The 25,691-nt window shown below is 40.3% G+C and overlaps 2 protein-coding genes across 2 annotated transcripts in view; both read left to right on the forward strand.

Moving 5' to 3' along the window:
• Positions 1-2,904, forward strand: part of LOC141981926 (macrophage mannose receptor 1-like) — a 44,267-nt gene extending 41,363 nt beyond the window's left edge. The window contains 2 exon segments of the mRNA XM_074943547.1: positions 1,507-1,548; positions 2,536-2,904. Coding sequence (XP_074799648.1) covers positions 1,507-1,548; positions 2,536-2,762 — 269 coding nt within the window. The 3' untranslated portion in view covers positions 2,763-2,904.
• Positions 2,905-7,753: 4,849 nt separating this feature from the next.
• The window catches only part of LOC141981927 (macrophage mannose receptor 1-like), a 48,096-nt gene continuing 30,158 nt past the window's right edge, over positions 7,754-25,691 (forward strand). The window contains exons 1-9 of the mRNA XM_074943548.1: positions 7,754-7,814; positions 11,464-11,865; positions 12,811-12,984; positions 15,217-15,381; positions 16,299-16,412; positions 17,971-18,117; positions 20,484-20,666; positions 21,144-21,301; positions 21,718-21,831. Of these exons, the coding sequence (XP_074799649.1) occupies positions 7,754-7,814; positions 11,464-11,865; positions 12,811-12,984; positions 15,217-15,381; positions 16,299-16,412; positions 17,971-18,117; positions 20,484-20,666; positions 21,144-21,301; positions 21,718-21,831 (1,518 nt within the window). The remainder of the gene's footprint in view (positions 7,815-11,463; positions 11,866-12,810; positions 12,985-15,216; positions 15,382-16,298; positions 16,413-17,970; positions 18,118-20,483; positions 20,667-21,143; positions 21,302-21,717; positions 21,832-25,691) is intronic.

Here is a 25,691-nt window from a genome sequence, read left to right on the forward strand (position 1 = left end):
CAGAATATCTTTGGGTTGGAAAGGACCTTAGGAGGTCATCTAGTCCAACTCCCTGCTTATATCATGAGTTCATAGCTTTATAGACCAATAAAGGCTTATGTTTTGTTGCCTAATATATTGGAAAGTACTAAGTCAGTGCTGACACCTGGTTAGTACTTGTGGGACTGATTGTCACCAGCCCCTATGTGGAAGCACAATGTTGGGTGAATGTGCAAGGAGCCTTCCCACCCTTTTGTTCCCCGAAACGGGGCCCAGCCACAACTGAGACAGAAAGGGAGCATGGCTGTGATCACATCACATGGTGGTATAGTAGGCACATTCCCTCTGCTCTCCTATATGCACTGGAAGGCATTATGCCTCCCTCCAGGATGACGTTTCAGGGTGCTCCTGTTGGAGATGTGCAGGTCTGTATTGCCTCCTGCTCAGGGCTGTGTCTGAAAGATGTAGTCTGCCCTTTAATAGCAGTGAAATCCCACTGCCAATATTTGCAATCTGCACTTGAGTTCATAATCATCCAGTTGCCATCTAAGTATCGGTAAGTGGTGTTAATTTAACAGCCTGGCAGACAGCACCCTCTGTGTACAGCACAGAGAAATAGCATAAAGCAACTGAGCTGGTATAAATCAGGTGTTTGAGAACTGAACCCTGTAGATGCAAAATTTATGAGCTGCAAATACTGGAGCATGTTAAACTAAAACCTACTGTGTCTTGAATAGGCTTTGTACAGTACAGAAAATCAGGGCATTTTTTCATGATTCGAACATGCTAGGCCAGATTCTCTCCTGTACTGAGATCTCTTCAGTGCAAGAGATTTGGGGCCATCAGGGAGCCAGCTATGCCAGGGCTGAGTGGGCAGTTGGTATAGGAGCCTAATATATGTCTCCAGCTCTGGAGTCTTTGCATCAGCAGACCCCTCCCACAGGGAGAATTCTCAGCTAGGAAGCTGTGGCCAGATCTGGTATCTTTGCACTGCCTGAGAGGTGCAACAGGGAAAGTGGTCAGAACAGCAGGGGTGGGAGACTCTGGCCATTCTTTGTGGATTAGCGTTAAATCAGCTATAAAACATGACTAGGGCTTCACATGTTTCAAGTAATTCCCAAAACTTTTTGGCAGAATGACAACTGCAAATACCTGTGTTCATAGAAACAATGTTTAACTGTGAGCACGTGAGTAATGCCACTGAAATCAATGAGACTACTCACATGCTAAGGTCTCACTGTGCTTGGGTGTATTTGATTATTAATCAAGAAGCAAGTACAGTAAAACACTTTTATCACTAAAGTGTTTGGGTTCTGCTACAATAAATGTCAAGTTAAAGTGGGTATCAGATTTTTCATCTTTGTCAGTTTCATTTAGCAAATGCATCTACAATAAATGTATAAAGCGATATGATGAAAGCAATAATTGTACAGTGTGTGCTTTACTGCATATACAATTTTAAGGGTAAAATGCAGATGTTTGCATATTTTGACTAAATGTGGGGTTATTTGTTTTTGTTTTTGCAAGTGATTGAAGCTCAACCAAGTGAGAATCTAATAACTAACAAAGGTAGGACTCTTTTCTCACAAATAACTTCAAAGATAAATCCACATAAGTTCATAACTGTTATTTATTGTGTTTTCTGACATAATTACCATAAAATGCATTTCAGTGTCCTAAAATATTCATATACCTTGTTCATGCTTAAAGGCAGGACTCTCTCCCTCCTTAAGTGGAAGTGAGTTTTGAATAACTTTGGGGGGGAGGGGGCGCGGGGTATTCTTTTTCCATATTCTTCTTTCCATGGTGTCACTTCTTTACAGTCAAAAAAATACCTCTGCAAACTGAAAATATATTCAAACATAAAATACTGCCTTTCTGCTCCCCTGATCCTGGGCCAGCCAGGGGCTAAATGACCCCCAGATTTCCCTTAGGCTATAGGCACCTATAAGGACTGTGGCACAGCCTGGGGATCATGGAAAGTGCCATGTGCTCTGCCCCTCAGCCTGCCCTCTCCCCTCCCCAATATGCCCCTATGTGGAGGCCTCACAGGTGTAAATTGATTAGACCAGATGCTCCGCGCTCTCAGAGCTACACTCAACATAGGACTGTAGGTGGGCCCAAGGGGGTGGGGGAAGAAGGTGACTTTAAGTTCATCCCTAGCATGACTTAGAGCTACCTATGACCCCATGGGGCTGTTATGGCATCTCAGGATAGCTGAAGTGCATTGGCACACTGACTGTTTCCTCTTTATCTCAGCCATTTTCTCCATGCTCAGAGCCGGGACGGGATTGACTTAGACAAAATATGCTAGGCTGAGGAAATTCTAGGCTGGGGAAATCATAGACTGGTTGAGCTAGCTTTCTGGCCTTTTTTTGCTGCCCGAACAATGCACAGGGGGTATAGGATGGTTGAGGGTACTTCAGAAAGAATTGATTCCTGATTTACATCAGTGTGAGTGAGAAGAGACTCAAGCCAATGTTTTTTCTCTAGTCTACTGCCCAATATCTATCATAACAATTGTCTCTCTAGTAATTATTTTGCATTTATTTTCAGAACCACCTGCCCACAGCACAGTTTGGATTCTAATTATTCTGGTCCTTATTCTAGTTGGAGCGGGCCTTACAACCTATTTCTTATTCAGGAAAAAAAGACAAAATAAACTACAAACAGATGCCAGCTTCAATAATGTGCTATTAGAACACAGAGATACTGTAACTGGAGTGAGTGACCCAAAGGATTCTGTGGACAAGAAAGAGCAAAATGAACACACTGTCATCTAGTGTGATAAAATAACTGAATCGCATGTCTGATTTTGAGGAAAAAATTATGTAACTGGAATGTTTTGAGCTCCACATATTTTGAATACCTACTAGCTGAGGTAATTATCCCATTTGTAATTTTGAAAAAGTCTTCGAACAATTTCACAGGAGGAAGACTTTTGAACATATACAGTGTGACTAACTAACAAGTATGGCAAATAGACAACTGAAGAAAATTAAAATGAAACACATAGCTGTGTGAATTAACACGCAGGCATCTTTGGTTTTTAGAGTCTTGCATCACCATTACCCATAAAGAGTGTCAAGACAGCTGAATAGTGAGAATTCTCTCAGCAAAGCAGGTATCCTATAAATGTCACTCGAGAGATCCAGCTGTTTAGACTATACATCAGTTCAACATTTAAAAGACAGTAGTGTTATTTCAGTCAAGATAACTTTGATATATATAATTTTATATTAATTTATATATATAAATTAGATATGTAAAATAGATCACAATAATCTTACTTTTACACAAATTGTTTTACCCACTTTATTCGTTCAGTATTATAATCTTAGCTTGTGACTTTGTATACGATTTCTGTAAGCTAATCAAATGTATGTCATGTGTGAATTAAAATATTTTTCTCACAATATATGAATAAGTGAAAGTCAAATGTAAATGGTTTTCCCTCATTCATACCTTCAGTTTCAGTTTTGTAAAATAAATAGGGCTGTTTATTTTGCTACAGGCTTACATTTTTATAAGATTCTATGACTATGAATGTTTTTGTATCAGCTTCAAATTAACAACATTAAATATGTAAACAAAATGATCTGTTACTTAGATAAGCAATGATGAGCTTAGCATGCAGAGATGCTGATCAAGTGAAGCATTAACTTGTGAAATAGATTGGCTGAAACTGTGGGGGAACAATAAAGTATCTACAACATATGCCTGTCTAAAAAGAGAAATAAACAGAAGGGCAGATGCAAAATAAAGCTGTCTGTGCCCATTTTTATTTCAGTTTGACCTGGGTTGTGCATTTCATTATGCACATTCATAATGTTCATTTCATTCATTCATTCATATTCATTTCATTCATTCCATGACTTTCTTTGGAAACTGTAACAATGCTTGAATTGAGATGCTCTGGACCAGTATGACATACCAACATTTCTTGGTAGCATTCCACCTGACAGCCATACTGGACTCTCTTACCTTTCTGTAAATCTTAGCACATCTGTGCCAGATTGCAGAAAGACCTATGTCCAAGGAACAAGAGAGAGCGGGATATCAAGTGTTCTGAGGAGAAAAACCTGCGAAACCGAACCCTCCTCAAAGCAGAGCCCCTGCTCTGGAACTCCTTTTCTGTGCAAACCCTCTGAGCCAATGTCTGGCTACTTTTAAAATATGGTACACGATACACCTTTATTTGGCTTTTTCCAAATAATGACATTTTAGTTAGGGTCCTTCATTGTTTGGTGGCTGGGGAGGGGGCTTAGGGCAGAGTCAGTTTCTGTCTCTTTAAGGACCGGGTGAAAGGGTGTGTTTTATTTTCTTTTGTGGTGGCACCTGGGTGACATGGTGGTAGGTACCTAAGGTAACCCTCATACTAAATAGGTAAAGACAGGTTTCTGCATTTCAAAAATGGGTAGTTATGTTTTTGAGGTGAAAAAGAACATGATTTTTAATCTGGATTTTCTATGGCAGGCAAAGTCAAAGGCCAGATCCTCACGTCACCAGGGTTTAAATCCCCTTCCTCTTGTTTAAAGGAGGTTTGCCTAGAGAAGTTTTGATCCAGATACATGAACAAAACAAAGACAAAGGTGCTCACAAACACACAAGTAGTTTAATGTCCCACAATGAAGAAACAGTAACTTACACCAGAAATAGAGAAAAAGGAAGCAGCACTTTTAAGTTCTGATGTAAGTTTAGAATACAGAGACCTGTTAGCAAGACTAGTAGAAACAGGAACTAGAAATACTGCGCCATCTGTTTCCTATCAAAACCAATAAGAACATAAGAACGGCCCTACTGGGTCAGACCAAAGGTCCAGCTAGCCCAGTATCCTGTCTTCCGACAGTGGCCAGTGCCAGGTGCCCCGGAGGGAATAAACAGAACAGGTCATCATCAAGTGATCCATCCCCTGTCGCTCATTTTATCAATAATGATAAAATTGCTTCCAATAGACAACAGAAAACAAATATTAGAAGTTCACATCGTAAAGTTCATAACATGAGACATCTCTGTAAGACTTAGAGTAGGAGGGACCCTCATTACTCCTTGGTTTCTGGCCTCAAACCCATTCCTTTTGTCATAGTCATGTACTTGTAAGCCAATTCTGAGGTGGCCATAGCTTCATTTCAGACCCAGAGGTCTACAAAGTGCTTTTTGATCTCAGATGAAATTATGCTTTCCCTTGCAGCGCATCTTGCAAGAACTGACTTCATAATGGAATTGGTTGAAAATTTCATGAACATTTTTAAAATTTTTAGAAAAATAAATTGTCAACCCCACAAAATAATTTGTAATTCAAAATATTTTAACGAGGTTGACTTCATGGTTAAAGCTCATTTGCCCTTAATATGGGAATTCAACTTATTTGTTGAGTATGAATAACACAGTGTATCCCCCCTCCCACCCACAGTGTATGTTACACCACTTATTTTTTGAGCGAAGAATGCATTTTCTGATAATTTAATTTGAAAGTGGTCCCTTTAAGAAATCAGCAGTGTTTGTGGCTGAAATCAGTGAGTCTATTGCTGTTCTCTCTCTTAAGCCATATGATAGTCCTCAAAGTTTGTGACAGTGTGGCGGCAACTTCCTGCTTAGCTGTCCTGCTGTTGTAAAAAAGGGCATAGTGAAGCAGTCTGAAGCTGGCCTGGAGTGAACTTGTTGGTAGTCAGACAGGAAACAGGCAAAACCTTAACCTCCGTAGCTATTTTGTTTATCAGCATTTCTTTAGAATTCAGCAGCTTATCCAATGCCTCCCATTTTGCCGGGCTCCTTAAGGATTTTCCTTCCCTCTTGAGTTTATGTTGAGCTGTTATATCAGACAGCTTGTCTAATAAAGCTGTGTGGAGGATGGAAGGTCCATTTTGCAAAGAATTTTGAGATTTCAAAAACTGGCTTTTTTCTAAACTGGAACCACCCCTCTCTCCCCCCAACACCACATTGTGAAATTCTCCACAAAGTAGTCAGGTCAATTGAAACATTTCATTTTGATTCATACTTTTGTTTATTATTTTTTATGATAAGATATATTAATAATGTAGCATACAAAACAGAAAACATTTTGGATGACGTTAGTTTGAAATAATTGAAATGTTTCATTCTGAAAATGTTATAATGCAACATTCTTCTGAAACAGAATTCCAGCTAAGTTGATCTGATTTCTCAAAGCATTTAAATGTTGATGGAATATGGTTCAAAGTTTCTCTAACCAATTCTATTGTCTAATTCTTGCACTTGGACCTCTCCATTTCATTATTGCTGCATTGGTAAATCTGATTTTGGATTTTAATTCATGAGCACACAAATACCTACAGATACCTATCCACCTTTAATTCAAGTTACCGCTTCTCAAGTTATCTGGTACAAGAGGAAGTATAACTATGTAGATTAATTGTTGAGTCACAACTCTTCTAGCATGTAGACAGATCCGTAATGTCCTGATTAGGTGGGTCACCACTGATTGCCAGGATCCAGTACAACTTTCCCTTCACCAAAGTGGGTCCTCATTGATAGATGTGATGCCTTCACTCTCTAGCTAGCTGAATGCCTTTTGTCTTTTACATATTTTTCAAACAGTGCAATCTCTAATTGTGAGAACTAATTCACAAAAAATATAAAATAATGCATGCTATTTCCCCTCTTCCTCTCCCCCACCCCTGCCTTCCTCATTTCATGCTGGAAGAAATGTTAAACATACTGTGTAAGTTTACTCTTGGCTTGCACAATGTAAACCAGGTAGCAGGTCTGGTGGTGGAAGGTCAGCTTTGTGGAGTTTGTGGTGATGCAAGACAGTACGTGGGGTGAAACTTTCAAAAGTACCTAGGAGCCTTAGTCTCTTTTTCAAAAGGAGGCTTTTCTCTGGCAAATGGAGAATAAACTAAGATGAAGGCCAGCTGTAATGTTAGTGTTAGAACTTTAGTTATTTCCAAACATTTTACATTCAGGATTTTGGTCTACAAGATTCTAAATTCCTAATTATTCAATTGCAGCATGGTCTAGGGGATAGGGTACATGACGGCACAGCCCTGATGACTTGCCTTCTCTGCTAAAAAAGGTGTATTTTTTACCCCAAGGAAACTAACGTACATGAGCTATCCTGAGATAAAAACACAGGGAAGAATAGGCATTTTTGTTTTGCCGTGAGATAAACTATGCAAGGTCAACCCCAGGCAGATGTATCGTGCTGACCTGGCTTAGCTTACTTCATGATACAACTAAAGTGCCTTGTCTTCACTTTAATATATCTGATGCATGTTAGTTACCTTGAGGTAAAATATATATATTTTTAAAGTAATGACAAGGCCTAGGAGTCAGAAGACCTGTTTTCTATTCTCTGCTCCACCACTGCCTTTCTAAGTATGTTTTTGAGAATTAATGTTCATTTTTTAAGGAAAGGGAACAGCTTTGCTCTTTTATTCTGTTTGCTCCCCGATATCTTCACCAGAGAGTTGATTGACCTGACAGTCCAACAACTGATTCATCTGTGAAACTAACATAAGTCCAGAAAAACAGTATTGATCGTCACTACTTTATTGCCTGCATTTCTATGGAAGGAAACTTTGTTCTTAGGAGCAAAGTTTACACTGTGAATTTGAGTTATTTTAAAAAGCCACATGTGACAGGATATTTCCTTATTTAGAGCCCAGAGCTTTCCCCTGATCTATCAGCCTTTTGAAACTGAGGAGGACCTGCCACCTAGCTTGTCTGAGAAGGATTTTATTGACAGCAACTAATTACAATGCATCTCTTGGTGGAAAGGAGTTAAACATTTGTGATGATTCTCTCCATGTTGCTGGTTTTTCTCTCTATCATTCACGGTGCTTTGCAGCTACTGGGTAAGTTCTTGTTTTGTCTCCGCGATAAGAGAGGATATGAAAGTGCTTCCCCTTCTTGTGCTTTTCCTTTGACACTCTGGTCCAGTCTGTTTATTTTGAATTTATTATTAATCCTAATTTGAGTGGTTTAAAGAAATGGGCTAGAGATGCTTATCCAGATGTGTTGGATCCTTCTCAGAAGAAGGTAAATATTTACGGAAGCAGCAGGGTCCAGGCCTAACAGGGGAGCAGAAGTAACAGCAGAGGCAGACACACTCAGGTACAATCTTGAAGTTTCCTGTAGGATCTGATTTAATCAGCAATACATATCTATATAAAAGAATAAAATGTATTGGATGTGTACCTTCTTCCACTTTAGATGAGCTTGTAAAAGAAAAGATATGACTTGCAAATAAATAATTGGATGTTAAAGTGGGGCTATGTGGCTGTTGTTAGAAATATATAAGCTTGCATGTAAGAACGTATCAAAGATATAGGCAGAAACTGGTTGTGGGCATTGACACGGGGCAGAGTTAAGGTTGTATGTGCATATTTAACTCTGAATAAGAACTTTCGGGCCAGATCATGGTTGGCCCTGCATTGATGGACTGAGGATGGGGAAAGGGTGCAAGCAGCCTTCCCCTGTCCTTCAGTGGACCCCTGCGCAGGGATTGGACACAATATAACTTCTAAGTAGAGCTACTGCTCCTTATTAGCACTGCCAGATGCCATAGCCACCCAAAAGCGTGGCTTAAATGAGGATAGAGCCTGGCTTTCACCATCAGCCACCAGAGTCCATTTAAAAGGGTTACAAAGCTGCAGCTGAAGTGTGAATTTCACTGGTATCCCAACAGGAACTATTCTTATTATACCTTATTATTAGTACTAAGTAGCACCTCAAGGCCCTAACTAGCATTGGGGCCACTATGCTAAGCACTTTATAAACACATAGTAAGAAATGGTTTCTGTCAATTTGAAGCTTAGCATCTAAATACACAAAACTGACAGAGTAGAAGAAAATGATTTATTATTATTCCCATTGTAAAGCTGGAAAACTGAGGCACAGAGAGATTAAATGACTTGTTCAATGTCACACAGGAAAATGGTGGGCAAACTGGGAATTGACCCCATATCTCCTGATGCTAGTCCAGTACCTTAGTCACAAGACCATCTTTCTTCACAGACCTTGATTACTCGGAGTTTTCCAGATCCTGCTCTGTGGTTTCTTCAACATTCTTCATCACAGAGCTGTGATGTTAAAACACAATCTAGCCCTCAGGAGTGGAAGTCACTGGGAGCTGTGTGTGTTCTGGAGCTCTGAAAATGAGGCTAATTCCATTTAGATGCCTAAATGTGGATTTAGAACCCTAATTTTGGACACACACATTTGAAATATTTAGTGATCATGTAGCATAATTCCTCTTCAGTCTTAACTATACTTAATAGAATGTTTGGTAACAATAGTTGTCTACAGAGTTCTGTTCTATAAGAAATTCTGTTGTCACACTACAACTGCAGCATGGACTTGTGGGCAATGGACTTGTTTAAAATCACTGATCAGAGGTAGGGCTGAAAGGGCCAGGGTCTATTATACATCTAAAAGAGGTTATTTTTATTTAAAATTTCCATAAAGGTATATTCAGTATATTCATTTGATTTAGAAAAGTTAAGGTAACAAGATACACCTAACATCTATACGGGTGATTCAGGCAATTGATCCCCTTACACCTGCCCCATCGTTAGTTTTTTGTTTTGTTTTAGCTCTTTAAAAACAATTTGCCATCTTACTTCATTCTTCTCAGTGGAAGCTAAGAGGCCCCCGGTACTGACCACACAGGAATACACAATGAAAACAAATAAATGAATAAAAGGCTTCCTCAGCTGATGCTCAGGCTCTTGGCAGCCTTGTCACTCATTCTGAGAGTTCGGATGGATCCTCCTCAGCTGGGTTGTGGTTTGGGGGTAATTGTTCTGCCTTGTCACAAAGGGGCTCCTGTGGCAGCCGCTCTGCCAGGCCAGGCAGCTGCTCTGCCTCTTCTGTTGCTGAATTCCCCCTGTTGGAGCTGAGCAGGGAAGGAACAGCCAGCAGGAGCAGGTGGTGGCAACATGTGAGGCAGCTCAGAACTGTCCCCAGGCTCCTCCAGCCAGACTCAGCCATCCAGAAAGAACTCCCCTTACCCGCCACCGAGCAACCATAGCCCTCAAGTAACAACTTAGCTACCCTCCCACTCCAAAACCCTAACACCCAGCTGTCACTCAACAGCACTCTGTTTACACCCAAAGAACACCCAGATACCCGAGTCTCCTATCTACTCCAGGTGACCTAACACTATGTCCTGCCCCGTGTCTTATCCTTGGCATAGCTTGGAGCAGGGTGTGCTGACCATAAAATGAGATTTATGGTTATATGCAAATTATTTACAAATATAAAAATTAGCTCATTAAATAATTTGTATACAATGCCATACACAAGCTCCTTCAACACTTGTGTAAGCTCCAGAGCTAGAAGGCTTAGGGAGATGGAACACAGCTCTTTCTACAGAGGAAATGCCAGTTCTAGCCTTACCTATTTATGTGAATTGTAATGTTTCTTAACCATACTTCCATATTGTGTATTTCATTGCTGTAGTTGGAATTTGCCTATCATCTGATTGTATAAGTTATATTAGACTCTTGCTGTAACTGCACTAATGAAAGGACATAGGAAATTGGATAACAAGCTATTATTTTTGTATGCAGTGTAGTTGTAGCCATGTCAGCCCCAGGATATTAGAGAGACAATCTTTAATTGGACCCACTGCTGCTGGTGAGAGAGAGACACGCTTTCAAGCCACACAGAGTCTTCTTCAGGTCTGGGAAAGGTGCTCCCAGTGTCACAGCAAAATGCAAGGTGGAACAGATTGTTTAGCTAGCCTAAGCAGTTAGCACATATTGTAAGGGACCATTCAAGGCAGAGTGGCCTGTTAACACCTCTGCAGTCATGGGACAAAAAGAGAGGGTTAGTGGGTTACAGATTTTTGTAATAAGCAATAAATGCCGTGTGTCTGTTCAGCCCATGATTTTTAGTGTCTAGCAGAGTTATGAATTTAAGCTCCCAGACTCTTTTTTTGAAAATGTTGTGCAGGTTTCCTTTCAGGATGAGGCCTGCTAGGTAAGATACAGTGTGATCGTTTTGTGAGAAGTGTTCACCCACAGGTGATAGGGTATTTTTGTCTTTTATCATTTTCCTGTGTGAGTTCATTCGAGAGCTCAGTGATTGTCTGGTTTCACCCACATAGTTATTATTGAGGCATGATTTAGTGCATCCAGAAAAGCTTCTTGGAAGAAGTGTTTTTTTCGGGACAAAGTTAAAGGAAAAAAGAAAGTTCCATTATAATTATTGCTTTGTTAAAATGTGGTATAATGTAAATTGTTACATTTCTTCTTTGCTTGATTGGCTCTTTGTGTTGTGTATGCACAAGTCACACCTGATATTTTTTTTCCCTTTCCTACTCGGGCTCCTAAAGATACTGCCTCTGTGACTATAAGTGGGACTTGAACCCACAATCACTTGCCATGAGTAAAAGGCCCATTCTTGATTCAATAAAACAACACCCCCACATATGCTTATGGTTTTCCCCTCAGCCACTCTCCACCCAAACACATTAAGTATTCTCATTTTGTTTTGCAGATAATGAAATATTTTTAATATATAATAAAGACCTCAAGCGCTGTGTACAGGCTCACAGTTCTAGCTCCATCACAACTGCCACTTGCAACCAGGATACTGAGTCACAAAAATTCAGGTGGGTCTCTGATCACCAGCTTATGAGTGTAGCATTGAGGCTATGCTTGGGAGTGCCTTCAAAGAAAGACCAGGTGATGATCACTCTGTATCCCTGTAACAAGACAAGTGAACTCCAACACTGGGAATGCAGAAATGAAACCCTTCTTGCAATCCAAGGAGAAGATTTGTTTTTTAACTCTGGCAGCAGAGAAAAAGGAAATCTTATGCTGCAGAAGGAATCAGGTGTGAGGAGTAAGTGGAAGATCTATGGAACCACAGATGATTTGTGCTCTCAGGGCTATAAAGGTAAAGTCTGAAAATTAATCTTTTCATTGTTCTGAACTAATTTATTTGTGTATGTGTTAGAGTAATTTGATTTATATTCATCTGATCGTATAATCAGCCACACTCAGTTCTCCTATGAGACTATGGTAGAGCATGACTGGTGGTTTATACATCCCAATCCTGCAAATACTCTCTTCACTTTACACACAAATCATACCATGATATGATTTGTTCAGCACCATGAAGGAAAAATGTGTTGTCTGTAAAGCAAAAATGGAATTAGATTATTTTTAATTATTAAGTGTAACTCTGTTAGTCTATTCAGCTGCAGTATACGTGCTAGTAAATTGCTTTGTAGTTACTGGATGAGAGGCACAAATTGATCTCTGCTTACTTCACACTTCAACGTTGATGGCCCATTAATATCAGAAAAGAAAATCAATTCTGTGTACAGTTCCTCCAAATGCTTTAAGTGACTTTAGAAGATGAAAAGTCCTTTTAAGGGTGAACTGAAAAGATATTTACTTAAAAATATACAATTATTAAAAATGAAGGTATATGAGGAACACAATTTTTTCACTTCAAAGAAACTAATCTTAATATGAATTTAGTGAAAATAGCTAGGTGCTTCCACCAGCTCATGAGCATGAGTTCTGAAGGTTCAGTTTCCAGCTGCCAGAATGCATCCGATGAAGTGGGCTGTAGCTCACGAAAGCTTATGCTCAAATAAATTTGTTAGTCTCTAAGGTGCCACAAGTCCTCCTTTTCTTTTTACTGAACAAATGTATAAGTCACACAGTGTTTCCTGGACTGTCTTATGCTGCTCTGAGAGTAACAGTGGGCCATCAGTGACCATGCATGCAGTGGCCCTCCCCATGTGATACGGAGGATTAGAGAGTTGGGCACTCAAGCTTCCTTATTTTTATTACTATTTCTATACTGACTTCTGTCATTTTGTATCCTCAGATTTGTTTACATTGCTAGGAAATGCCAATGGGGCACCCTGCGTATTCCCTTTCAAGCTGAGTGGTAAATGGTATGCTGAGTGTACAGATGCTGCCAGGTCAGATGGCTTGCTCTGGTGTGGAACAACTGCAGACTTTGACACAGACCAATTTTATGGATTTTGCCCATTAAAATGTAAGTTCTGAATGTTGATTTAGAATATATAATAGCACAATATTTAGGAAACAGAACAACACTGTTGAAATGTCACTGACAGTGTCATGTTCACAAGACAAAACTTGAACTGATTTATTTTGCATCATCCTCTACCTCCACCCTATAACATTTCTCACAGGGCACTAATGTAAAATCTAGTGCAGTAGAAGGCAGTCATATAAAATATTACCTGTGTGCATCTATAATTATAGAAAAAGAACTCTGGTTAATTGGGGACTGTTATCAACTGCAGAGTTTTGAGCAGCATCTCTAGGCAACTCTAAATTCTACTGTAGTCAGCATAAAACCACCAGTGTATCAGGCAGCCACTATCAGGGTACATCTTCACTACCCACTGGCTTGGCAGGTAATGATCGATCTATCGGGGATTGATTTATTGCGTCTCGTCTAGACACAATAAATCGATCCCCGAATCGACGCCTATACTCCACCTCGGCAGGAGGAGTAGAAAGAGTCGACGGGGGAGCCACCGCGGTTCACTCGCCACCGTGAGGACAGCAAGGTAACTCAAACTAAGATACTTCAACTTCCGCTATGCAAATAGCATAGCGGAAGTTGAATATCTTAGTTCGAACCCCCGCCCCAGTGTAGCCCAGGCCTCAGTTGCCTCAGGGGCTATTTCCCTCACTGCCAGCTACGGATAGCAGTAGTATTTCACCTCTCCATCTTTGGCAGGCCTGCTGTGTTGGAGTTGCAGGTTGGGTGACCAGATGTCCTGATTTTATAGAGACTGTCCTGATATTCGGGGCCTTGTCTTATATTGGTGCCTATTTCTCCCCATCCTCTGTCCTGATTTTTCACACTTGCTATCTGGGCACCCTAGACATAGGAGCTGGCTATGCTAGATGTATATCCCCTTGGGAGATGTCAGCAGTCTCCTGCGTGGCACAAAGAGAATGGAATGGGACACAGAACCTGGGCCAACATGAGTAAGGGTTGTAGAATGAGGCCATTACAATCGTCCTGGAAAGCCACATACTCAGTTGACAGCCATATGTAGGGTCAGGAAGGAATTTTCCCCAGATTGGCAGTGACCTTGGATTTTTTCACCTTTCTTCACAGCATGTGGGTGCAGGTCACTTGCAAGGATTACCTGGTGTAGCTCACTTAATCATTTCCCGCCATTGCACAGGCCTCCAGCACTGGTGCACCTCGGTCCGTCGTAGTCTCTGCCTGTAGCACATAGCAGTCTAGTCTCCTGTGGGTTGTAATACTTTGATTTGATTTCAGTTATTGTGCTTAGTGTGCTGGTACTGGGTGTTGGTGGTGGCGGCAGCCTGCGATTTACAGGAGGTCAGACTAGGTGATCTCGTGGTCCCTTCTGGCCTTAAACTCTATGACTCTGTGACCCTATTAAAATGGATACACACCTGAGGTTAGAGAGAAGGTCACACTAGGAAGATGAACTATGAATTTGCAGAAGATAATGCAAATGCAATCTCAACCTTAATATTGCATCAATGTCATCATTTGCTGTTAACTTCCTTGCTTTTTCAGAATGAGAGAGAAAGTCAAAGACCAGATTCCCCAGTTTGCTCTGACTATTTTGTGCCACTCCTGTGATGCAAAGCAGCTGTGAATTTGCCTTAACCAGCCAATGAACATCATAGTGCTGAATTTGGCCATAAAACTAAAAACCAGTAACTCCTTCCTGAGGGTGCAATGGCTGTTGGGTCAACTCTAATTCTTCCTTGGCCTGCCTGACCCCACCTCCCAAATATGGCAGCATGGGAATGCACAGGGAGCCACTCAAGAGTTGTGCTTTATCATGTATGAGAGTGTAGATACTGTGGGCATGAACCCCAAATTCTCATCTATTCTCTACTCCTTGTTGTGGAACCATGTTAAATCTATTATGACTGGGGCTGTATAGTGCCATGGAGGAAGGAGCAGGATTTGCCCCATTGTATTTCTTTCTTTGGGAGATTGTCACATTTGAGCTATGAAACTGAATATATCAGGTGAAATCTTGGCCCTGTTGAAATCAGTGGCTCATCCCATTGACTTCAGTGGGGTCAGGATTTAATCCATGGAGCAAAATAACAGACTCCCACTTTTAAAGAAAGGATTCTGTTTTCTCTGTTGGAACAGCGCGACTTTACAAGTACACTCACAGTTAAATTTTATCATTCATTTTATATGCATTAGTCATAATAAATAGCAACATTGCATCCCACTTCTCTCATGCAGATAATGAAACTCACAGATTTTGGACTACAGACCCTTTGACAGGCATCCATTATCAGATAAACTTCCAATCAGCTCTTACATGGCACCAAGCACGGAAAAGTTGTCAGCAACAGAATGCAGAATTATTAAATATCACAGAGATACATGAGCAAATGTATCTGAGAGGTGAATTATCAAAGCAATTCTGAGTGAAAACGAGTTACTTTTCTGTGTTGGATTGGATCACTAACTTTTTAGTGGTTTAATCATTTATTGTAATTAATGAGCGTGTTGAATATTAGCAATATGTGCTAACGTGTAGGAAAAAAACCTAAACACAGAAAGTTATGTTTTTGAAACAAGAAGTGGAATTACGATTCAAATGGCTTAGAAAGTATCTGATTCAATTCCCTTTACAGCAAATTCAAGGATTCCCATTGATTTAGTTGGGAGTTGGATCAACCTCAAAGAAAAGTAGTTCAGGAAATGTCCTTGATATGATAACACTGAAGGAAGAGCTATTTTTTTGCTTATTACACTAGATACTGCCATTTATAAGCTTACAGTACTGGAAATTCAGCTGTTCCTCATATAGCAATTCCAATACATACAACATTCCGGGAATTTCCTTTCATATAAAGCACCTGACTGGATTCACCCTGTCAGCAGCTCACATAAATATTGTGCATATAAATATAGGCTCTTTTTGAATGAAGCCTTTGAATGATTTTGCATCAAAACTTAGAGTGAATTTAGCAATAAAAATATAATTTGCAGCACTTAATACCTTTCTTTGCCAAAGCTTATTGCAAACACTAAATGTTATGGTGAATGGCGTCTAATTCAGATCAAATAATATGGTACTTGTATTTTTGTCATCCTCATCTCATAGATGACCAATAACTAAATTGCAATTAATGCTAAATTTTAAATAGTATATTTTAATAACAATTTAGCATATTTACTATGAGTCAACACAAAAAGCATGTTGACTTTTGGAAACCACTAAGCAGACAACTATTAGCCTCTTCAAAACATTGTGGCTGTAAAGTATTTTACAACAAATGTATGATGATGTATTTTCATTTCTTTTGGTTCTTTAGATTTGATTGATAGGATGAGATCGGCTCTCTGGATTGGGCTTAACAGTCTGAATTTCAACTATGGATGGCAATGGAGTGGTGGCAGTCCTTTCAGATATTTAAACTGGGCTCTAGGTAGGGGTAATTTTTAGAATGGTTTTAAGGATGAAAATCTGCAGCTAGAATGTTGAATGGATCTCAGTTACAATTTTGTACTTTCCCACATATAAATACAGCATTTGTAATGAGAGCCATATGAATAGATCATAGTTGGAGCTGAGCTCCACTTTAAAGATCTGACAGTGGAGTTATGCTTTTAATGTGTAATCTGAAAATAAAAAAAAACAGAAATCATCATCTTAAGGAAACCAAGTTCATTAGAAAAGTAAGAGAAAATCCTATATCAAAAGTAAAATGCAATAAAATCCTATATAGCCTCTGTCTGGGTAACAGCTGGGCTGCATAAGGCATGTATTTAGAGGTAATGTTGAGCCAATTAAGACATCTAACATTCTCTTTGTGCCCCTTAAATTTCATCATTTCCATTTGACAACATCTCAACGTGTCAGCTCTCAGTGGCAGTGGGTTTTAGTCTCTCAGAGTTTTTCCTCCTTATTTTTGAGACTTTCTTCTCTTTTTTATCCTAAAGAGTCTTTGACCATGTGAGTTCCCGTGCATTTACATTCTAGCCCTGAAGTAATCTCTACTGTCGTCATAGTAACTATGAGGTGGCTCAAATTCAAAACTCTTGTTATGATCTCAGCTGCCTCACAAACCCCAATTTTATTCAACATTATATTTGCTTCCTGAGCAAATATATTTGATTTTCTTTTCCCAAGCCTCACCAAGTCTTAAAGTTCCTTTAGTGTTGGAGTGTATGGCTACCTACCTTTCCTGACACCATGACTGGAGGAAGGCTCCAGAGTAGTCAGGCCTGCCTCTATCTTCCCCAGAACTCCAGGGTTTGTCTGTTCCCTGCTGGTCCCATCAAACTTCATGCCCCACCTCGTTGATTCAAGAGGTAGGGGGGCATTGTGCCTTGGCCTCATACAGCCTTCACCCAGGTTGTTTCTGCATTCCCTTGACAATCGGTCATATAGGTCAGTAATAAAATTCTCTTATTTCCAATAATTTTAGCAAATATGATTTTCCACTTATCTTCTTTTACTTTCTAAACAGTAAATAGAATTTATAAAAGGAATATGAATGTTTCCCCTAAATGCATACAATTTCTCTGTATTGTTAGTGTCTGATTATTCAAACACTGGGGTACATTCTTCTTTCAATACATACATATATAATTCCTAGCAGGAGCCAGAATTATGCACAAGAATCAATAGGAGAATATGCAGTGCACAAAAATATTGGGCCAGATTGTGTCCTCAGATTTCATGAGAGAACATGAGGGCAGAATTTGTCTCATTAAGTTGACTGTTAAGCAGTAATATCAGTATGAACTGACCCCAGTTGAATATTACATCAGATGTTATGGAATTCATATTTTATCATATGTGTTTAAGGGAACATTGACCAATAAAGAGCTATTTTTAACACATTTCTTTAGCTACAGTATAAAAATAATAATACCAATGAAATGCTGAGTCCATAATCTATATGGGAAAAGGTACAAAAAAACATGAGGATTTGCACTGCCTAGAAGGAAATTCACTGGTTTTGAATTCATTTCTTAAAGGAAACCCTTCTCTGGAACCTGAGAAAATGTGTTCAGTACTAAATCCTAGAGGAGGTGCTAAATGGGAAAACCGTGAATGTGATCAGAAAATTGGCTATATTTGTAAAAGGAAAAACTCCACTTTGGATTCTTCCTCTCTTCCCTCAGGTAGGTCAGTCAATAAAAATTATAGTAAAAGCTTTTTATTTAAATTGTATGGATTTGGTCTGCAGAGATCTGTCACAGAAATGCATTTTTATTTATATGAAATGACAAACTTGCTTCATCCAAGAGCAATTCTTTTTAAAAATCGCATATGTTCTATTTTGCTGGTTGCACAGAACAAACCATTCTATCCATTTCCCTGTTTTAGACACTCTAGGAAGCATACCATTATTTAATCAATCTAAAGTAGGTTGTCTAAACTTTGGCAACTTTTCTAGAACTCAGTGCACACCTAAGTTTAAATGATTTATTTTTATTTTATTTTTATTTATAAAAACAGAGGTTACCATCTAAGCCAGGGGTGGCCAACCTGAGCCTGAGAAGAAGCCAGAATTTACCAATGTACATTGCCAAAGAGCCACAGTAATACGTCAGCAGCCCCTCATCAGCTCCCCCCAACCTCCGCTCCCAGCACCTCCCTCCCACCGGCACCTTCCCCTCCCTCCCCGCAACTCCCGATCAGCTGATTTGTGGCATGCAGGTGGCTCCGGGGGAGGGAAAGGGGGGAGTAGCGAGGGCACTGCAGGCTCAGGGGAGGGGGCAGCAAGGGGTGGAGTGGGGGCAGGGCCTGTGGAAGAGCCAGGAGTTGAGCAGTGAGCACCCCCAGCACATTGGAAAGTTGGCGCCTGTAGCTCCAGCCCTGGAGTTGGTGCCTATACAAGGAGCCGCATGTGACTCAGGAGCCACAGGTTGGTCACCCCTGATCTAAGCCATGGACATCCTGACATAATTTAACTTCACAAAGAAATAAAATGGATTGTGCTTCCCCGCATAAGGCCAATAGGAGTTCAGGATGTTTAGCACCTGCTACAATGTGTTCTGGCCTTCCAAGAATGATTCCCCTTGACTTGAGTGGTCACTGGATCTGGGCCTTAGCAAGCAGCAGCGTGATCACTGGAAGCCCTGTAAAGACTGCAGTATAGGCTCATATCACCTCCTGATAAAGTCAAATGGAATTTGTCCCTAGGTATTAGATCCTGTAACTGGCAAAGGGAAAGATTTACTGCAGCACCACTTTTCTGAGAAAAGAAAGACAGCTATCCTGTCTCTGACAAATTATTTAATGAGAACTGTCATAAATACAAAGGGAAGGGTAACAACCTTCCTGTATACAGTACTATAAAATCCTTCCTGGCACAATATCCTTTTACCCGTAAAGGGTTAAGAAGCTCAGGTAACATGGCTGGCACCTGACCAAAAGGACCAATAAGGGGACAAGATACTTTCAAATCTATGGGGGGAAGGGGAGGCTTTTGTCTGTCTGTCCTGTGTGCTTGCCAGAGAGAAATCAAGAAAGCAGGCAATACAAGTCCATTAGAATTAGTAAGCACTAGCAAGGAAATGCGTTAGTTTACTTTTGCTTTGGCTTGTGATTTTCTCTGTGCTGAGAGGAAGGTGTATTCCTGGTTTTATTTTTGTAACTTTAAAGTTTTGCCCAGAGGGAAATCCTCTGTGTTTTAAATCTGATTGCCTTGTGAGATTAGCTTCCCTTCCAATTTTACAGAGCTGCTTCTTTTACCTTTTTTCTTTCTAATAAAGTTCTGTTTCTTTTAAAAGCGTGACTGATTTCTCTATTGTCCTAAGACCCAGGGGTTTGGGTCTGTGATTACTTTGTAACCAATTGGTTAGGATATTATTCTCAAGCCTCCACAGGAAAGGGGGTGTAAGGGCTTGGGGGGATATTTTGGGGGGATAGGAACTCCAAGTGGTCCTTTCGCTGATTCTTTTTTAAATCACTTGTTGGTGGCAGCGTACCCTCCAAGGGCAAAGAGTTTGTGCCTTGGGGAAGTTTTACCCTAAGCTGGTAGAAATTAGCTTAGGAGGTCTTTCATGCAGGTCCCCACATCCGTACCCTAGAGTTCAGAGTGGGGAGGGAACCCTGACAAGAACCTATGATGTAGAAAGTAAACATATGCTGAGAGGTAATTGCTACTGTTGCAATAATATACAAAACATAATTAGATGCAATGCATTATGTGAAAATATTACATCTGGAATTATAAAACATAATGTATCCAAATTTGCACATTTTGCAATGTTGATGTTTTCAAACTCTGAAGTCCATTTGGCATTGATCCCATTTTTTTCTGTCTTGGTTGAATATGTTTATATTTTCTACACCAAATTCTGTGTATCATAGCAGATAGATCTAATAGCCTTAGATATTTAAATGTAGAATGAGAAAAAAATACTTCCAGTACCTTAACTCTTCTTTTATTTTTAATTAATTTCACAATTAATTTCAAATTTAACCACATTTATTCCAGGCGCTAACTTGAATTGTTCTGAAATATTTTTATTTATTTTAGAGTCCTCTGCATCTAGTAAATGCCCAGAGGGCTGGTTGCCATACACAGGTCACTGTTACATGATTCACAGGGAGCCCAAAATGTGGAAAGAAGCCTTGACTTCCTGTACAAAGGAGGATGGTGATCTGGCCAGTATCCACAACATTGAAGAGCACAGCTTTATAGTGTCTCAACTTGGATACAGTGAGTATTTCTACTGGGCAGTAATGTGCACATGTGGATCATTTTAAATATTAGAAATTTTGTAGCTTTTTAATGGTTTATATTTAATTTATATGGATATTTACAGGTAAGCACACACATAAATATACATAAACTATGCCGGATGACTGATACTAACTTATCATCGCTGTTAATTTACAACAAATCTTTTGAAGGAAATCACAGCCCCAGTTACTGCAGCATTGGGTAACTGCAGGGGTCACAAAAGGAGCAGCTGATACTGCTGCTAAGTAGAATGATTTGCTTTCCTGGTGGTATTTCCTATCTCTTCTTGAATGAAGGGGGGAACATGAAATAGACATTAAAGTAGACAACATTACCAATTTATCTGGAGTGGCTTTGTAATGCAACGTAACAATTTCAGCTCATCGTCATAAAATCCTGCTCCTGAAGATTATTACAATGTAGATAAAAACATAGCCGAATTTATGTTCTTAGAGCCAACTGATGAGCTGTGGATTGGTTTGAATGACCTCGGGATTCAAATGTATTTTGAATGGAGTGATAAGATGCCTGTGACATACACAAAGTGGCTCCGTGGAGAACCAACCCATGCAAACAGCAGACAAGAAGATTGTGTTGTTATGAAAGGACAGGTGAAATAATGCAATTATATCTATGCATTAACATCATATTTTCTTTCTGTTTTTTATTTTTAATTAGATGTCCAAAAACTGGAGAACTTGTTTTAGAATAATACCATATGATGATATCTCTAGTTGCTCAGTGAGTTTATGGTTTTAATTTTAGAGAAATTTAGATCAGTATTCAGATATGATAATGCATTTACTTCTCTAGCATATCCAGCAATCCTTGTAACTCTGCACCCCATGGTTCAGGACAACTCAATTCAACAGTTATAGCTTCTTTATAAATCAATTCATGAACTAGCTTCAGGGAAAAATAATAAGCATATTTCTTTTTACTTTTAAAGGAACATTTAAAAAAAAGCAGTCGTGTAAAGAATTTTAGTTCCTCTTAACTGATAATCTTTTTCCCAAACTGCCTTCAGGATGGATACTGGGCAGACAATGTTTGTGATAAGAAATTTGGATACATTTGCAAAAAGAATCCATTGCAAGACACTCCTGGAACAGTGGAGTACATTGATACTGGCTGCCTGAAGGTAAGGACAAAATAAGTTACATTTAGATCAGACAAAATCACCCTTGAAATAGCTTGGTATTTTTGTATTTTTGACTAGCAAGTTGCTTGTTTATATTTGCTGATGATTTTCAATCTGAAAAAAATGTGGTCCTTCATTTAAACTAAATTTGATTTGAATTCCTTCACACACATACACACACACATGCTCTATTTTCTCTCAGTACCCTCTCTGAATGAGACAGAAACTGGTATTGTAGCTTTGGGCATACATGATTCATGTTGGTGTACATATATTTCAACACTGTGTAATTAGCTATTGGGTCTCACAGTGAGCGGATTTCTGAATTGCGTGACATCACTTTCTCAGTGGGTGCAGAAGGATGCTGTGTTCTACCAGTGGGAATCTGAATTTTAGAAAGGACTAAGCACTAGAACTGTATTAATGAAACCATTTACTGTGTTTCCTTTTGCTCTTTTTCTTCTCTCATTCATCTCCTTTTGTTTTCCTTAATATATCATAGAATCATAGAATTAGAAGGGACCACAAGGGTCATCTAGTCTAACCCCCTGCCAAAATGCAGGATTTGTTGTGTCTAAGCCATCCAAGACAGATGGCTCTCCAGCCTATTTTTGAAAACCTCCTGTGACAAAGCTTCCACAACCTCTGAGACGTCTGTTCTGTTGTCCTACTGTTCTTACAGTTAGGAAGTTTTTCCTGAGAGTTAATCTAAATCTGCTGTGCTATAGTTTGAATATAGTTTAAATAGCTGTGCTATTGCCTCTTGTCCTGACCTCTGTCATAAATATAAAGGAAAGGTAACCACCTTTCTGCATACAGTGCTATAAAATCCCTCCTGGCCAGAGGCAAAACCCTTTCACCTGTAAAGAGTTAAGAAGCTAAGGTAACCTCACTGGCACCTGACCCAAAATGACCAATGAGGGGACAGGATACTTTCAAATCTGGAGGGGGGGGAACAAAGGGTTTGGTCTGTCTGTGTGACGCTTTTCCTGGGAACAGATCAGGAATGCAAGCCTTACCACTCCTGTAAAGTTAGTAAGTAATCTAGCTAGAAAATGCGTTCGATTTTCTTTTGTTTAATGGCTTGTAAAATAAGCTGTGCTGGAGGGAATGTATATTCCTGTTTTTGTGTCTTTTTGTAACTTAAGGTTTTGCCTAGAGGGATTCTCTATGTTTTGAATCTGATTACCCTGTAAGGTATTTACCATCCTGATTTTTACAGAGGTGATTCTTTTACCTTTTCTTTAATTAAAATTCTTCTTTTAAGAACCTGATTGCTTTTTCATTGTTCTTAAGATCCAAGGCTTTGGGTCTGTGTTCACCTGTACAAATTGGTGAGGATTTTTATCAAGCCTTCCCCAGGAAAGGGGGTGTAGGGCTTGGGGGGGATATTTGGGGAAGACGTCTCCAAGTGGGCTCTTTCCCTGTTCTTTGTTTAAAATGCTTGGTGGTGGCAGCATACTGTTCAAGGACAAGGCAAAGCTTGTACCTTGGGGAAGTTTTTAACCTAAGCTGGTAAGAATAAGCTTAGGGGGTCTTTCATGCAGGTCCCCACATCTATACCCTAGAGTTCAGAATGGGGAAGGAAACTTGACAACCTCTGTGGCAAAAGAGAACAACTTTTCTCCATCTTTTTTATGGCAGCCTTTCAAGTATTTGAAGACCACTATCATGTCCCTCCCTCTTAATCTTCTAAACATACCCAGTTAATTCAGCCTCGTGCTCACAGGGCTTGCATTCCATCCATTTGAACGTCTTTGTCACTTATCTCTTGCTCCTTTACAGTTTCGTATGGTGATAGCAGTCTGCAGTGCTCTGCATAACAATTGTGAAGCCAATGGGGAAAAGTTTCCCCAGGGGTGGAGTGTTGAGGTGATTTAACTGGTGGCTGATTTTGAGCAGCCAGAAACCAGAGCTATTGGAGGGGCTTAATGGGGGCTATTTGAATCAGGGGACTTTGAGGCAGCATTTTGACACTGAGCCCCAATAATGTGTCTTCCTGTAATCAATTGAGCCAGGCATTGTTTACTTGCCACATTGATTGACCCTTGTAATCATTCCTGCCTGAGCATTAATTGTAATCTGCAAGTGTGCCGATAGCCACTGTGTATGAATTTCTGCTGCAATAACCCTGTGTCAGTCACAAATAAAGAATCACTGTCTTTGTAAGACTTCATTTTTATTAAACAGCAATATACAGATTAACATTTCTTACAAGGGACATGACAGTGAGCAGCACTCTCTGAAGTGAGGATCTCATAGCTGTGAGTAAGTCCAACTGTCATTATGGAAAATGTCCCTGGGGTGGAGTGCAAGAGGTACTGCAACGAACCAGGAATGTGAGAGGAATGTGTGTGTGGGGTGTTTGGGGAGGGCAAGGAAGGCAGTTCTGTATGGACTGCAGGGGGAGTCGAGCACACATGTCTTCCACCTGTAGCACAATCAGGGCCCTCAGCATCTCTGTTTGGTCCTCCATGGATACCTGCTCCTGACCCTCTATTATGTACTCCTGGCCCTGTCTCCTCTCCTGGCTATCCAGTTCTAGTTTTTAATTTGTTTCTCTTCATGCTCACTAATGGCTTGATCTGATGATGCAGCACTTTGCAAAACATGTCTTCCTTACTCCTCCTCTTTCACCTCCCTATCTGACAGAGGTGCTCCACTGGTATGTAGGAGCTTACCATCAAGGGCATATCTGCAGAAGCAAAAGAAACAATACACAAAGTCTGTATTGTGTGTGCACTCAGTCTTGAATCATTAAAGTTACATATGCCTCTTTCTCACTTTCCCTGGGAAGCATGCAGCACAGCCAGAGCACTAAACATGGTGAGTTCTGACTGGGGGGTGGTGGTGCAAGATGGGACAAAGTGGGTGGTTTCAAAGGGGAGCAGTCCAAGTATCTATGGACACTATTCTGAATACTGGGACCATTTTCCATAGGTGGGTGCAATCGAAGCTGAAATCAGATGACTGAGGGTAACTGAAGGTGTAAGGGTGCATCTCCCGCATGTATGCAGCTTCAGACTGGGTCCATATGCTGCTTTGGTTCCTCCAGAAGTAATTGCCAATTTGTGAAGCAAAGTTTCCTACAACAGTGGAAGAAACAAAGCACTCTGCCAAAGAAATTTTGACAGAGGATTGCAGAGTATCTGCAGGAAAGTTTCCTCGAGATTTCTATGGAGGATTCCCGGGAGATCTCAGTGTGCATTAACAAACTAAATAAAGGACACCTCTACTGCATGTCACCGTGCACTATCAAAGCAAAATGAGTACTTACCAGAGCTCCCCTCTCCTACTTCAGGCATGCCACAGCTGGATTGGTGGGACTGGCTAGACCCTTCCAGAGTAAAAAAGAGATTTTTGGCTTGCCATGCAACCAGATGACCCTGTCGCCCGTCCCACATCACCCTCCAACTTGACCTCCTCGTCCACCACTTTGTCCTTGGGGTTGACTCCACTGGCCGCTGCCTCCAGTCTGCCCAAAGTATCCACAGGGCTCTTGTCAGTGGAGGTGGGGTCACCACTGAGGATGGTGTCTAGCTCCTTTTAGAAGTGACATGTTTTTGGCGCCACACCAGAGCAACAGTTGGCCTCCCTTGACTTCTGCCTCAGCTCCTTATTCTTAGCACAGCACTGTTGCATGTCCCTTTTGTGCCCCTTCTCATCCATACCACAAGTAATCTGCTTGTAGATGTCAAAGTTCCTATGGCTGGATCAGAGCTGCAACTGCACAGCACTGTCTCGCCACAGACCCAACAGATCCAGTAACTCCTGAGCACTCCAGGCAGGAGCACATTTGCTAGAGAAAGCTAATATGGTCAGCTGGGAAGATGCAATGTGAGGAAGCGGAATTTCAAAAA

Source organism: Natator depressus, chromosome 2 (assembly GCF_965152275.1).
Source record: "Natator depressus isolate rNatDep1 chromosome 2, rNatDep2.hap1, whole genome shotgun sequence".
Taxonomy (NCBI): domain Eukaryota; kingdom Metazoa; phylum Chordata; order Testudines; family Cheloniidae; genus Natator; species Natator depressus.